This window comes from Coturnix japonica, chromosome 14 (genome assembly GCF_001577835.2).
Source record: "Coturnix japonica isolate 7356 chromosome 14, Coturnix japonica 2.1, whole genome shotgun sequence".
Lineage (NCBI taxonomy): Eukaryota > Metazoa > Chordata > Aves > Galliformes > Phasianidae > Coturnix > Coturnix japonica.
The window spans coordinates 12,620,239-12,635,746 of NC_029529.1; the positions used below are offsets into that span (position 1 = coordinate 12,620,239).

At 40.6% G+C, this 15,508-nt stretch overlaps 2 protein-coding genes across 13 annotated transcripts in view; one reads left to right on the forward strand and one right to left on the reverse strand.

Moving 5' to 3' along the window:
- Window positions 1-8,789, reverse strand: part of IQCK (IQ motif containing K) — a 123,531-nt gene extending 114,742 nt beyond the window's left edge. For 4 of the 12 annotated variants that reach the window (XR_004308985.1, XR_001558428.2, XR_001558429.2 and 1 more), the window contains exons 1-6: window positions 8,707-8,789; window positions 7,474-7,556; window positions 6,830-6,968; window positions 5,995-6,104; window positions 4,412-4,464; window positions 4,173-4,250 (exon numbers count right to left, since the gene is read on the reverse strand). Coding sequence is in view for 9 of the 12 variants with exons in the window: in XM_015877499.1 (XP_015732985.1) it covers window positions 4,173-4,250; window positions 4,412-4,464; window positions 5,995-6,104; window positions 6,830-6,968; window positions 7,474-7,556; window positions 8,707-8,749 (506 nt within the window). In the remaining 3 variants the exon portion in view is untranslated. Of the gene's footprint in view, window positions 1-4,172; window positions 4,251-4,411; window positions 4,465-5,994; window positions 6,105-6,829; window positions 6,969-7,438; window positions 7,557-8,422; window positions 8,615-8,706 lie in introns of those variants that run through there. The other 8 variants (XM_032447683.1, XM_015877497.1, XM_015877496.1 and 5 more) reach the window with 8 other exon arrangements.
- On the forward strand, window positions 8,656-14,379 carry KNOP1 (lysine rich nucleolar protein 1). The gene is made up of 5 exons (XM_015877488.2): window positions 8,656-8,918; window positions 9,501-10,722; window positions 11,077-11,142; window positions 11,635-11,712; window positions 13,385-14,379. The coding sequence occupies exons 2-5, from the start codon at window positions 9,502-9,504 to the stop codon at window positions 13,694-13,696; spliced, it is 1,677 nt and encodes a 558-aa protein (XP_015732974.1). The 5' UTR covers window positions 8,656-8,918; window position 9,501; the 3' UTR covers window positions 13,697-14,379.
- Window positions 14,380-15,508: the final 1,129 nt, after the last annotated feature.

Below are 15,508 nucleotides of genomic sequence, written 5' to 3' on the forward strand. Positions count from 1 at the left end.
CTCTCCGAGGCATTTCTCCTAGAGTTTATCTTCACTGAAGGAATATTTCCATGTAGAGCACAACCTCATGCTGCACTGACTGCACCATTTGGGCTGGCACACTCAACTGCACTGCTCTCATCATCTTGTCACTCGGCCCTCGGCTTACATTTATTTCCATGGGAAAGAAAACAGACTATTTGGGAGAGTGGAAATAAGGCAAAAACGAAGAGAATTCTCTCCACTAAGTGAAACAGTGCTGGCTCTGTGAGCATTAATTAGCATTTCCGCTGCTCATGGGAAATTGCATGTGCAGGAGAAGCAAAGCTTCCCGAGCTAACTTTGGATAATCAGACTTAAAAACACAAAGTTGGACTCTCTGCTTTGGCTGATAGGCTTTCATTCACTTTTTTAAATTTTTTTTTTTAATCTTTTTGGAAACCAAATCTTACAGTGCAAAATGCACAGAAAGACCTACATTACAGAGACCTATTTCACAGCAGTCATATCAAAGACACTGAAGTTTCCTAAGAACGAGTACATCTCTAAGGAACAGACTGAGATTGCCCCTGGCCTGCAAGGCCAACTATAGCATTCCATTGATTTCATTTCTAAATTATAAAAACGTCTCGTTTATAATCCAGCACTACATTTAAGAAACCAATATGAATTGTACAGGACTTCATTTTCAGTGTGACAGTCAGTGGCAAACATCAATCACTTCAGAAATATCAATCATTTTAGTGGGGCAGCTTTAGAGAACAAAAGTCACACCACGTCCATTTTTGTCTAAGTGAACGTACACAGTTGGCTTCAGGTCAAATAAAAATAGAGTCTGTGCAGAGGTAATCACCCATCAGCACTGAGCCAGGAAAGGGGGGAGTATGTCATCTGTGGCAGAAGACAGCTGTATGACTCCAAGAAGATTAAAACTGACAGCAAAATGCACAGTAGCCATCTTCTGCTTATTCAGTCTTTGATTAGGATTTAAATATCTACTTTGGTATATGTATGTGATATATTGCACAAAGCTATACCTGTAAAAGAGTATCAGTAAAATGATTTTCTGAAGTACTATATTGTACCAAATGTGAATGAAGCAGATGCTGAACAGAGGACAGTTACATTTCAGGAAACACACTTATTGCGTTGTGCACAATCAAGCTTCACAGACCCTGATCATGTGAGATACTTTTCAATTACACCACATCATACAGGCACCAGGTCCCTCCTCTGGAGGCTTGCAAGTTTTGAGATGACAGCCTCTACCCACCGAACAGCCTGAGCCACTCCACCCTCCATCCAACTGTGAAGGCTATTGTTCTTGAGTATTGGTATCATGAATCAACACAGGCAATGACAGTCACGGCACACTTCCCTGTTAATATTGTTAAAGGTGCTGCTCATCACACCAAAAAGTGTGAAGTTCAAATTATTAAGGAAAATTAAAGAGAAAACTTAATGGAAATTAAATATACACCAAATAGGGCTAATTTAGAGACAGACAAGTGAAATAAAATAGACTGCACAAAGCAAAGCCTGTAGAAAATGGGCACATTAAGGAAAGAAAGAAATCAGTCACCCATGCAAAATTACCCCTACTGGCCATCTGAGAACTGACAATGAAGTCAACTGTAAAGGCAGCTGAGACCAGCAGGCTTTTCTAACTAAAGTACTGGGGGTGGATGAGGAGGAAAATAAATGCAAAATCAGTGAGTATATATGTACAAACAGATATTTGGCAGAAAGCCACTACTTCAAATTTAGTAACCATTTGTAGATAAATACATGATCTGTCCACTTCATTAAAGCAATGATAAATGATTTGGTCTGTAGCTGCACACTTGTTTTAATACACACAGATATTAAATCAGGAAATGTGTCCTTCAGAACTGAATATCCAGTAAATACCTCTATACAGAAAATTAGGAAATGCAGATAAAACAACCCTTGTGACCAAATGTTTATAAAAGACTTGCAGTCCTTGCAGTGTACTCATGCAACAATTAATCTTCAACAACCAGAAAAATATATGTAGTTATTCTTAACCTAGAACCATACACATACATTATCTTCCACTGAGTGTTAAGCATTGAAGATAAACTTGAAAAATATTGTCATGTAATTAAATTCAGTTAACATCAGGCTTTTATAACACCAATATTTCTCAGTGCAATTGAATATTTATTATTATTGTTGTTGTTTTTGTTTTCTACCTATTTCTTTCATAAATAGGCCTAAGGCATTCCCACGACATTACCATAATGCTCAGAATAAAGATGCAGCCTATCTATGCTAGAAAAACAAAGCCTAAGTGGGATTAGGGCATAAACACAAATCAAGCTCTTGACTTCTCCATGGTTCAGTGTACACAGTTTCACTAGATGTGGTTGAACATCTGGAAAATACTGACAGAAGACAACAGTGTTGCTTATTAGCACATTTAAAGAAGTAATGCAAAAATATCCTAGGCTTTAATTACATTTAAGTGGGATATATTCCAGCAAGTTTCCAAAAAACTTTGTTAGTTGCTTCTAAAAACTTCAGTTTTCTGTCCTCTAAATGGTAAAGCAAGGCAACACAAATGTCTTGTGCCCCCCTGGGAGTGCAATGTAGATTAACAGTCAGAGTGGAGGCTGCTCCTTCTATTGCTATTTTTTTCTATTGAAAAAAAAAAACAATTACAGATAAAACCAGATACGATAATAAAATGCAGAGATTCAATCCCATTTTAAATGTTGCGTCCATAAGGATATAACAATTATTTATGACCTATCCAGATCTTTCATTCCCCAATAGTAATGCTTACTTCATAATCAATATTTGTTAAGAAATCTGTAATTGCAAGGTGTGTTCACATAGAATCACTTTTCAATAAATTATTTGTGAAAGCCTAATTGCTCAGAGGATTGAAGACCAAGTGCATATAAATTTAAGCAGGACTTTGACATGTCAGTGTCCTTGTGGAGCTGTCACTACATTATTTAGGAGCACAAGTCCCAGCAGAAGCTATGAGTCATTCAGGCTGTGATTCCACAGTGTATTTCTCTTGTTGGCAAAGCTGACTTAAGCAGTTCCTGCCACCACCTCTACATCTTACCGGCTCATTTGCTCTCTTCACCTTGGCCTGAGCCTTTCATTTTAATCTTCCATTTGTGCTGATGCAAAGGATTGTTTGACTCCCAGGTGAACCAGACTGGAGAAATTATCCACATTTTAAAGAGCTATACAAAACCCTCATATTTGGATATTTTTAACTCGGAGGGGATTCCTGGTTAGAATAACCAAGTATCCTATCAAACAAGGTGCTACCATGTTGACTAGAAGCAGGTTGGGATGAAGAACAGGGGAGGGCAAGGAACAATGTAGGTTAGCTTTACTTCTAGGAGGAATGTTTGTGAAACTGTGAACTTAGATATTTATTTTATGTATAGATATCCATCCCAACTGTTCAGTGGTATCAAAACTGCCTTACATTGGCTCTTAGTATGATTATGAAATTACTATGACAACATCACTGCAGTTCATAATTAGTTTCCCAACTCAAAAATCACTGCCTTAATTAGGAATTTTGTTGGCAAGATCACCCAGTGATCTAGAGAATGAAAGTGTTAGAAGTGTCCCATCAGGCTGAAGCAAAAGCAGCTGAGCAGTACGATACAGTAATAGGTACCTGAAGCTAACACAGCTGAGATGAAATGGGTCACTCTCCTACACTTCCCTTAGTGCAGAAGCTTTCTATGACATAACTGTCCTTAAGATAGCCTGAGTTAACCATCCATGCCTCACCAACTTGCTTCCAATAACCAGAATATGCCATGGAGCTTTCCTCTTGCCAGGTAAGCGACTCAAGGTTCTAAGTCTCCCCAAAGGATTCTGTTTAATGTTTCACACAACATGAGTTCAAGAAAGCTCGACTCCATGTTTGAGTCTTTGTGCTACGTGACATGTCCACAATGATGTTCATCTCCAGGTTTTCACCAATAACCAATCCTGCCTCCCAAATCTGACCTTCCCAACTTCTCTGTCCTCTCACAGCACACTGCACTTATGTTCTTTTTTCATACAACGGTTACATTGTAAAACAAACTGACACCTCAAGAACAGAAACAAATGTTTCAAAACTGCTACATAGGTGGGTTCTGTGGGAACACCGGGGAAAAGAGGCTCCTCCGAGAACTGCAATAACTTACTGGTCCTTTAGCCAGTCCTGAACAAAAGGGATGGAAAAGAACTCCGTGAATGACTCATCTTTCCTCCTCGGGTTGTTGCTGATTAAAACAAAACAAAACAAAACAATAAAACAAGAGAAAAGGAAAAGGAAAACAATTCATATTAATGCAAAGTGCAGCTATTCCATTTGGAAATTAATGTCTTTGAGCCACTGGACATAAAAACATAATACTAAGAGTAAAAGCCATGATTAACTTACTTGTATAACCACTCCGTTAGGAAATCACAGGCAATAAATTTGGTCCTTTTTCTCTAAAGATAGAAGATAGTTTAAAATTATTTATTATCTTTGGATTAGCCACATATTTTTATTAGCAGAGAGGAACAGATGCTAAACTCACTGTTTTTATTAAATAAAATATGTGCATTCACTATATAATGCAAAGAAGCCCATTACAAATGAAATGTTTAAGTTGTTCTATACTTCCCAAATAAGATCTTGCAAATTGCCTTCTTACACAGATGACTATTTTCCTTTCCTGCATTTCCCTTCTGATCTGTAATTCTTCCTTTCCAGACAGGAAAGACATGCTATTATATTATATATATTATATATTCCTTTCCAGACAGGTGTCTTTTCTGATCTCTTCCTTGAGTTCCTCTGTTGTTCCCAGGACCCAGACTCCTTTATCCCATTTTCTTCTTCCATCCCTTTAACATGTGAAGACCTTTAGTCCCCTCATCAACAATCCACTCTTTGCTCCCCCTCACCATTCCCCCTCTCTTCCCCCAGGCTCACACAGCAGCGCCTGCCGTCATTTCAACTATTCCTCTATTTTTTAACACTGCTTCTTCCATTTATCTTCCACTGGTTTATTCTATTAGAGCTGCCCTTGGTAAAGGGGCTTTAATGACTCATGTCTAGCCAGAATTCAAATCCCATATTCTGTTCTCATCCTTTACAATTTCAGTTACCTTAATCACAACTAATCATGTTCCTCTCCTGTTCTCTCATGAATTCTATGAATCTTTTTACTCTTTGTTCTCTTCCTATTTTTGAAGCTACTTCTGCTGTGTTTATCACAGGAACCTTTCTCCCTGCCCTCAGCTTTCTCTGAACTTCATAAGGGTTCTGTATTTTTATCCTAAAAATCAGTACCAGCCATTGCAATAACCACTTTAATACAAGATACAGCAGATACAGCACATTTTTTTTTTCCTTCAAATTCATACAGAACAACGTATTTCTTATAAAACAACAGTGCTATTGGAAATTATGCATTTAAGTCAGAAAAGGAAACAGAATGTCCAAGTACAAACACCAGGTGAGTAATGGAAAAGAACACAAATATTCATTCATATGGCAGGAGCAAGAGCCATTATTTTACTAGTTATTGTTCTAAAAGAGAAGGAAATGATGCCAGAAAGGAAAATGATCATCTGGCACAAGCTTGATTTCCTAAATTTCCTTCCTCAACATCAGGATTTCTCCATATCACCACAAAAATGGCTGTGCTGATTTTTATGATGTTTCTAGAAATTGGCTTTTTTCTTTTTCTTTTCTTTTATTTTTTTTTCTTTTTTTCTTTTTTCTTTTTTTTATTTTTTATTTTTTATTTTCTATAAAGCAATGCACAGAAGCATAGAGAAACCCATTCTGAGGAGAGATACTTTCCAAAATATATACTCTGCAAAATATCTCAGATTAAAAGCAGACAAAGTAATCTTAGATTTCAGCTGAGTTTTAAAACTAAAGTATTTCTAAGAATTCTTTTGTACAACCTGTGAAATAAAAGGCTGTAACCTCCTCACAGCAATCTGAACTGAAATCTAAGAACTAACCTCAAAGCACTTTTCCTTCTTTGCTTGATGCAGAAGTTCAATCATTCCGGGTAAGAGGACTGGAAATATGTAGTACTCTAAATATTCTTGAGAAGAACCTGCACAAAACACTACAGCTTTCACTTACAGACAAGCACTTGAATTTCTCAAGTGGTAGATAACAAATGAAGTATAAGTCATTTTATCAGTATCACTGCAGCTTGAACCACGTACAGATTCTCTAAACATTTGTACAGCCATAGGTCTGTTTTCCATTTCTTCAGACAAGATTATATAAACCTGAGTAAATTTCAAACCGAAGGTGCATCAGTGCTGCACACTGCAGTCAGACTAGAGTAAAACTCAGACACCAGAAGCAGTTTAGCATGAGGAAATGAGGAGCAATGTGGACTGATTTACCCTGACAGGAAGAACAGCGAATGTACCTGCATTGCACTCAGGGCTCTTAAAGCCAGACCTCTTTTGGTATCTGCACTTGTGCTCTTAACAATCTGCTTTAATAGATAAAACTGACTTTCTAGGCAAATGGGGGGAAAAAGTTGTATTTTAGTGGTGCTGTGATTTCTCTCCCATCTATTTCCTACTCACCAGGTCCTTCTGAATCTGAACATTAATCCACACACCTTGAAAGGGCTGTCTGGATTGGCATCTCTCTTGTTTATGTTTCCAGTGACAGTACATTGAGCTCTACTTACCCTATTTCCTGTGTGCTCATGCTCTGAATTCCACACTGAATTCTATTCTGTGATTCTGTGATGAACAGCCAATGACAAACCCCTGCCAAACTCAAGAGAAATGTTCACAGCAGGGTTCAAGTTAATATACCCCTACTTACATGTTTTTGGATCAGGCGCTTGTGGAAGGGGGTCTGCGTTGGGTATGGGAAGCAACTGTTGGACAACTGCATCAGCTGCAGGGGATGGGTAAAATTGTTCTGTATACAATGGCTGCAACATTCCTGTGTCCAAACTCACCTGTTTAAGACAAGCGTAACCTACATAAACATCCCAACCAAACTGAAAGAAACGTAGGAACCAATTCAGCAGAAAACACTTAAAAAAAGTCAGTCACTTAAAAAAAAAGGAAAGAAAAAAAGAAATTCCAATTTTCTAAAATAAATATTCAATTATTTCCGTATTTTCTGCTCACTTAAAAAAGCCCAAACAATTTCATTTTGAATTTTTTGCAGTTTCCACTGAATGAAAACAGCAGCAGCAGGAGATCCCTGCACACTTCCGCCTCCCGCCTGCAAAGCCGACAGCTGAAGACACAAGGCAGCAGCCGTGCACTCCAAACACAGCTGCCATCTAATTTTAGGACAGCACTCCCCAAGTTGCTTTAGACAAAAGCCATGATCTGGAATATTGCATTCACTGACTCACAAAAATCATCTACAAAAAGTAGCTCTGTTTTCATTTTATGAATGAGTCCACTCTGTGGGTACCTCATTTTCCTATTCTGTTATTTACAACATGACACCTTATGAAGATTTTGAACTATGCTCACAGATTCCCACATCGATTCAGGAATGTCTGGAAACAGACGCTGTTCTGCTTCACACTCTAAAAGTAAAAAGAAATACAACAATTACAAGAAAGATTTTAAAACCATTTTAATTCTGAGCAGACATTACTTTCTGAAAGTCTGTACTCTGGTTTGAAACAGCAAAGTCAGCAGATGACAAGTGTTAGTTTAATACAGGACCTGCTGTGCTAAGAAAAGGCAACAATTTGAAGCCTCTTGTCCTGCCAAGTTCAAGGTTTTCAGCCATAAGATATAACCCCTTATTGGGAAAAAAGATTTTTGACCAAAAAATAATAATCATCTAAAATATCTTAATGCAGATGCTCACACGTTATCAACCATTGGTTTCACTGGTATAAAGCACCACTTTTCAAATTCCCCTGTGTTCCCCTAAGAGCAATCAAGTCCCCAGGACATCGCTCAGAACTGTCTTCTCCCCTTCCAAAACCACCAGTGCAGGAGTAGCACATGAGCCACTGAAACCAGAGCAAATCAAGGTAAGAAAAATAACCAAGAATGACAGTGAATCTCATAGCGAGGCCAAACCCTCCTGTGTCACACAGCACAAAGGGCTCTGAGAGACTCAGAGTCAGAGCTCCTCCGTTATGGGATCTAGAATCACAGCATGGCCTGGGCTGAGAAGGACCACGATGCTCATCCATTCCAACCCCCTGCTGTGTGCAGGGCCAGCAACCAGCAGCCCAGGCTGCCCAGAGCCACATCCAGCCTGGCCTTGAATGCCTGCAGGGATGGGGCATCCACAGCCTCCTTGGGCAACCTGTGAACAGTGCGTCACCACCCTCTGGGTGAAAAACTTCCTCCTCAGATCCAACACAACCTCCCATCTCAGTTTCAAACGATGATTTGAAAAGCTCCCCTGCTTTGTGCTGTCCCACACTGTGACCTGTTACGGGACGTGCCGCATCACCCCGTGTGTACAGGGCAGATGCCTCAGACTACATCAACCTTCGCTCCCACATTAGCAATGGACTAACGGGCATCACTCGGAGCCCAACGCCGCCCATCGCCGAGCGCCGACCCCGCCCCGCGCTCCGAGGCCCCGCCCGTTCCCGTGTCGGACGCAGCGCGCTGCTCCCCGCGGCCCCGCCCCGCGATTCCCCCCGGCTGCGATGCTGATTCCCGCGGTGCCGTCACGGACGTTCATCCCGTCGCCCCGGGCGGCCCCACCTGCGCACAGCCGCTGCCACGTGCCCGGCCCGTCCGCCGCCATGTCGCACCGCGTCGCCACGGCAACGGCAACGCCACCCCAAGGGGCGGGACGGCGGAAGTGGGGCCGTTCTACTTCCGGGTGTGGCGCTGCACGTGGCTGCGGCAGGTGAGGGATGGAACCGTGTGTGTCCGAGAGGGAAACGGGCACCTTGGGCTGGATCCCAGACCAGGTGAGATGGGGATGGGATGAGATGATGAGATGATGAGATGGGAGCTGCAGCACGGGGCGGTTCCTCAGCAGAACCGGAGCCGTTCGGTGCCCCCAGGCCGCTGTTGTCACCCGGTCACGGGCAGCATCCCCGGGGGGCGGCGGGGCGAACCGGGACTGACGGACCTTGGGAGGGTCCGTGGTGTTACAGGGAACGTGAGGCGACACAAAGGCAGCGGCCCGAGCACCACCCGTGACTTGCTTGGGAATCCACACAAACTGTGCTGTGTATACACGACGTGTCTTGCTAGGAAGGATCTGGGGAGGACAAATGTTTTAGTGACAGCGTCGTGCTCCGAAGCTCGCAGATAGAAAGAATAAGGCCATTCCTTCACCAGGTCAGTAACTGTCGCTCAGAGCAGTGTCTGCTGCTGGTTCCCCATCTCTGAAAATCCAAGGTCTCTGATGCTGTTCTCCCCAGTTCTGCAGTCAGAGCCGTGGGGATGTGGATGGGTGTCAGAGCAAGGGAGCACCAGATAGGCCAGAATTGAAATATCTTGTTGAAGCTGCACAATAACAGCTGCTTTTCTTTCTTTCTCTTTAGAATGACAGTCAATAAAAAGAGAAAACAAGCTCATGAGAAACCTGCAGAGAAAAAGAAAAAAGTCACTGAAGCAGAGGATGAGGACTGCTCTGAAACAAAGACAAAGGGAAGGAAGAAGGAAAGTGTGACGGAAGATGAATATTCAGACCAATTAAATCTGAAGAAGAAGAAGAACAAAAAGAGGAAGGTTAGCTTTGAATTCCCAGAGGAAGCACGTTCCGACTTGTATGTCGAAGGCCATCGGGATTTAGAACAAGAAGAATCAGACATAGAATGTTCAAAAGGTAAAGGGGGCAAAAAGAAGAGAAAAAAAGACCAATGTAATGCCTCCTTATCTCTGGAGAGTAAACAAAATAGTGACGTGGGGCTCTCAAATCGTTATTTAGATGATATTCAGGTAAATAAATGTGCTTTTACAAAAAGTGGGAGAAATAACACTTTGAATTTGAAACTGGATGGTGAAGTAACTAAGAAAAAAAAGAAGGACACCTTTTCTTTAGAGTTTACAGACATCCTGAACAGTGAATATAAACAGTCTCAAAAAGGTTGCAAAGAAACAAATGTGCACATTTCAGAAGGAAGATCCATTGCTGGTGAAAGTCATGGAACAGACACTATCCATAACGATGAGAAGAGTTATAAGAAAAGAAAGAAGAGGAAGAAAAAGAAGTCTGACTCCTTTTTGCCACTAGCAGATAATCAGAACAGCATCTCTGCAGATCATTATAGTCCTACTGCAATAAACGACTTTGGAGAAAGGCACAGAAAGGAAATGAGATTGACAGATAAAGAGGAAAGAGACACTACTGAGAACCCAGAAAGTGTTAGAGAGACAAAGAAGAAAAAGAAGAAGAAAAGCAAAGATGTTTCTTCCTTAAAGTGTAAAGATGGTCATTGCTACAGCCAGAGAGATCTTGATGAGCATCTCCCTACATCACAAGAAGTTGAATCTGAGGAAGAAGAGCCTGGGAGAAAACTCGGGAAGCAAAGCCAAAAAATAACACCCCTAGAAATCAACAAAAAGAACAAAGAGAGGAAAATGAAGCCAGCTGAATGTGTCACAGGGGACACTGCAGGTGACGGGGTGTTATGCAATTCCAGTCATATGCTCTCTGACAAAAAAAGGAAGAAAGTTCCAGAGGACTCTGCTGAAGAGTCAAGATCAAACACAAGCGTCAAAAAGAAAAAGATCAAAATAGAAGACAGGGGAGATAAGATGTTGGTAAGTTGTTAAGAAGGTGCCCTCCATCCTCAGAGCTGAAGGCCTCTTAGGCCATCCATACCCTGTTCTGTAGACTCTTCTGCCCGTTCAGACCCTTAGGTTACACTTGCTTAAGTCAGTAAGGGGACTTCTCTGGGTTTTAAGAAACAGACACAGGAGGAGAGGGAGAAAATCCCTCCAAAGAAAGGTACAGTTTTAGCTGGAATTTCCAGCTTTGATCTGACTATTTCTTCTGACCCCCAATAGTATTGAATAATACTGTTCATTGCTTCGTGATTTCACTGCTTACTCTTGTGTAAATTAATTAAGAAAAATGAATAATAATAATCATGCGAGTTTTTCCCTGTTTTACAGGAAGATGTGGATGATGTAATTATTCAGGGAAAAAAAGGAAACTGTGATGAAATGAATATAGACAAGGTATGCTTTATCTCAGATAAGCACGATTTAAAGCAAGTGAGCTTTTAGGGTGTACACAGACTCTGTAACAAAAAGAATGTCTTCTGCTGGTCTATGCCAGTATTCCCTTAAGCAGACCTCTGCTGAAGATTTGCTTTGGCTCTCATGGGTTAAGTGAAAAACGTACAATGTCAGATTCTTCTAAGTAGCTTATTCAGATAAATAAAGGTTCCTTTGCTTCTCATCATTGCTGGCAGCTTCAGCATAGCAGTTACCTGCAATTAGAAGGTTAAACATATCTGATACTACAGAATGTTCACTGAAAATAGCACTAGAAAATGCAGACCTCTTAAGGGGAGCGTGTGAGAAGACCACATGCAACTTCCTTAATTATCCTGGTAAAATACTGAAGACAAATAATCGTCTTAATCTTCTCTCATCTCCTTACTGTGAATTAAATGAACTGTTGTTTAACACAGAGGACTGGCTGTGTTGCTTTTCTCTGTGTGCTAGGTAAGGCAGCAGGCTCTGCAAGAAGAGACTGATAGAGAATCTGGAAAAATGAACATTTTGAGTCCCAAAGAGAACACGGTATGTATGAATTCAGACTTTGATCTGCTGGAAATACTATGACCCAGAGCCACTTCCTGGGGGGAAAAAAAAACAAAGCACTGAAAACAGCTTTTTTTTTTCTGTTTGTTGTTGATGTGATTTGGCATAACCGTTCTCCTTCTGATTGTAAATGTAAAGTCATGCTATTGAATGAATTGCAACAATACCAAGAGAATCTGGGGTCAACCAGTGAATTCTTAACATCAGTTGGAATCATTTAGAGGTCTGATGCTCATCACAAGTACTAAAGAGCAGTTTTCTCTTGTTCCTCCAGAGAATTGGTTACAAAGAATTGCTACAGAGCCATTTTCTGCTTATTGTGAAATATACTTGAATGATTCTAGGCCACAGTCATAGCTGTCACTGAATTGTATCTGAATTGCTGTCTGAATGTCTGAATTTGCAGACATTCAGAAATGGCGATGCACATGAAAAGGTGAGAGGGATGGTAACTGACAGTACAGGTCCGCGGTACCTACAGGCAGTATCCTCCTAACTTAATTTCGACATCATTTTTCCATGTCTTTGAAAGACTATTCTTTATTCTTATCTTTTGCATCCTGCTCAGCCTGCCTTCTGGCAGGTTTACCTCTCAGTAAAGTAACTCTTGCAGCAATGTTCAGAAGGGATAATAAGATTTGGGAGGAGAGAAAGCTTTGCTAAAAATGTGGGATTCTTTAGTTGTTTGCAGAAGTGTTGTTCAGGATTACAAAGGCCATTAACACCTTTCTAGGACCTCAACAAATCCCAGAAACAAGTCGTGTAAGTTTTATGGAGCGGGAGGCAGACTGCAGTGTGTCCTGAACTGCAGCTATCTAATAGCCTCTGAAGGGAAAATTACTTCTTTGGCAGGGGATCCCAGTTCTTTGGTGTTGGTCTGTCATCGTTTATTAACACATAGAAGAATAAAAGCTACGAAAACTAATTGGTGGGCTTCAAAAGGGGAGAGCCAGCAATACTGCAGCAAAATCTATATCCAGTGCTTGCCAGCAGTTCACTTAAAATCTGGGTTTGACAAGCCAGAATTATTTCTACATCTGTGCAGATATTCGTCTCCTGTTCCAACAGGAAAACTTATTCATCACATGTGTGTCACAGAGCAGAGCTCATACGGCAGATTGTCCTTTTTTAAAATATTATGGATAAGTTTCTTCTAGTATCAGTATTCTGGCCTGTGCTATCAGAGGATACTCCAGCTCTGCATTTTTATGACCTAAACCACAGCTTGTCTTCCATATGGCATAGCATGCTGTGTGTCATGTTGGCTGTGTGGTGAAGAACGACTGTTTCATGTAAGCTACAACTGTTTAGTTGGAAGGATTTCAGGCTCACATAAACATTCTACTAAATTCACATTGAACTTGATGGAATACTGGCTCTAAAACTAATAGAACAAAATAGTGGGGAGACAAAAGCTGCCTAAACAAGGAAAATAAAAATAAAATAAAATAAAATAAAATAAGCTGTAAGAGGCAACAGGGTGAGGGGAAGGTTGAATCTTAGAACTGGCTCAGAATAAGAGAAATACCTGCACAGGGTCTGGCGCTCTGAGCAGAGAGCAGGAAAGTCAAGATTTGTAAAGACTGATGAAGATTCTGAAAGTGCATTAAATGCTGTCTGCAGGTGTTCATCTTGTTCTTATGTTTCACAGGATACAAAGATCGGCCAGTGGAGTACAGCTGCTTTTCAAACTTCTGAGCAAGGAATGAAATTTCTTCGACTGATGGGTGGTTTCAAAAAGGGCTCTGCACCCGTGGAAGGTCTCTCCGTGACTACAAACAAACCAAACATGGCTCTGAACAGGGAAGGGGAGGAGAAGTTACAGCAGTCTCTGAAGATGGAATTTGATAAAGCAATGGACTTGAAGCAACACAAAAGAATTGGTCTTGGATTTCATCCTGCTGCCAACAAGAAAGTGTACATAGACAAATATGCATCTAGATCTATAAAATTTGAAGATTAAAACTGAAGTAATAGAAGGAACGAAAATGGGGAAATTTACTTTTGCTTTCCACTTGCTTTTACTTGAAATAAAATACGAAGTGTTTGACAAATTGTACTTGTCAGGCATTTTTAGTACAAATTTTCAGCTGAATATTCTAGCTTACATGGAGCTGTGTCTTTACTTGGACACAAATGGAGCTGAGAACAGTAAGTTTGCAAACCTTTCCAGCATAATTCACAGTCAAGAGAAAGTTTCCCTTAGAGACTGAAGATATGTGGGACAGTGGCTGCAAAAAGGTAAAAATTGCTGATTTTTTAAAAAACAGATTTCATGAGCTTGTTTTTAGCCACATCTTTGTGATTCAAAAGGATTTTGCTACTCTGTAAAATCTTCATGTTTTTACACTCAGTGAGCAATGCAAACTGATGGTGTTTTACTTGGAAGAAATATTACTGGGTTGCCTACAAATTTGATGAGGGGAGACTTAACCATGAAAGCGGTTTTTTGAATATCAGCATCTTCATTATAATAAATACTCTCAAACCTCCTGTTTCAATATGCTCCAGCAGTTTGATTTTCAAGAAGCAGCTGTTACCTGTAAATGAAGGATGTTTAAAGTTTGCTCCTGGTAACTAATCAGAGCTTTCTGGATATCACTGAGCTATTCTTGCTAATAAAAGTATCAATAGAACAATTGAAAACCTTTCTCATGGCAGCCTTGCATCAATGAATAAAACAAAGTTATACTGTGCACAAAAGATGACAGGCAAAAATGGGTGTCTGTATGGGGAAAAGGAATGTGTGACTTCAGGCATTAATGGGCTGTTTTCAGCATGCTGTAAGTTTCCATTTTACAAAACCTGGACCAGCTCCACGCTGAGTTTGTAGCAGCACATTTACCCCCACAGGACAATTTCTGCCATTCTGCAGCTGCTCTCTGTGACCTACTTGGCTGGTCAGGAAGCTCAGTTCAATCCCACTTACCCAGTTTCCAAGTCTAACAGAAAGAATCGCCCACGTGCTGCTAAGAGTTGTTTTGTGCAACTGCAGCAAAAAGGGAAGCTAAATCATAGTGTGACATAACATTCATGCAAGTACAGCTATCCCACTGTATGTGTAGGCTATACAGAATTGTCTAAAGGAAGTATAATTAAACCGGGTACTGAAGGTTGGAAAGGTTCTGTGTCAAGTTGATGCTATTTAATAATTCTCTTGTATTCCTTCAGTTTTACTCTACGTATATGTATATATATAGTCTGTATAAGGCTGTTGCCAAAAGGTCCTTGTTCAGTTCCTTCTATCCACAATACAAAATAAGTATTTTACAAATGTACTCCAGAAATTGCTACAGAAATGAAAAACATACAGCAAGAATGGTTTAGTAATTTGGGTGGTACTTACCAGCCTGCTAAATCTGAATATATGGTTCTACCAAAACCAATGGTATGTTTAGCTGCTGTTAAACACTCGACAGTCATTCAGTCAATTTCCCCAACTCCCAGTGGGATGGGGGAGAGAATCACAATAAAAAAATCAACCTGCAAAGTAGAATTTGAGGGTTGAAATAAAAATATTTTCTAAAAAAGAAGGAGGAAAAAAAGAACAGTTTGATATGTATATACATGATACATACACACAGACAAAAGAAGCAATGCACAAAGCAGTTGCTCACCACCTGCTGACCAATGCCCAGCCAGTCCCCAAGCAGCAGCTGCCCCCCTGACCAACTCCCTGTTTCCAATCTGCTTCTGCACGATGCCATATGGTACAGAACATCCCTTTGGCCAGTTGAGGGCAGCTGTTCTGGTTCTGTGCCCTCCCAGCTCCTCA

What these genes read in the sequence shown, in the direction of transcription:
- KNOP1 (XM_015877488.2), top strand. Translation starts at nt 9,502, where the DNA reads ATGACAGTCAATAAAAAGAGAAAACAAGCTCATGAGAAACCTGCAGAG. An exon ending in ACAGGGGAGATAAGATGTTG is followed by an intron (nt 10,723 to 11,076) that starts GTAAGTTGTTAA and finishes CCTGTTTTACAG; the next exon opens with GAAGATGTGGATGATGTAAT. An exon ending in ATGAAATGAATATAGACAAG is followed by an intron (nt 11,143 to 11,634) that starts GTATGCTTTATC and finishes TCTGTGTGCTAG; the next exon opens with GTAAGGCAGCAGGCTCTGCA.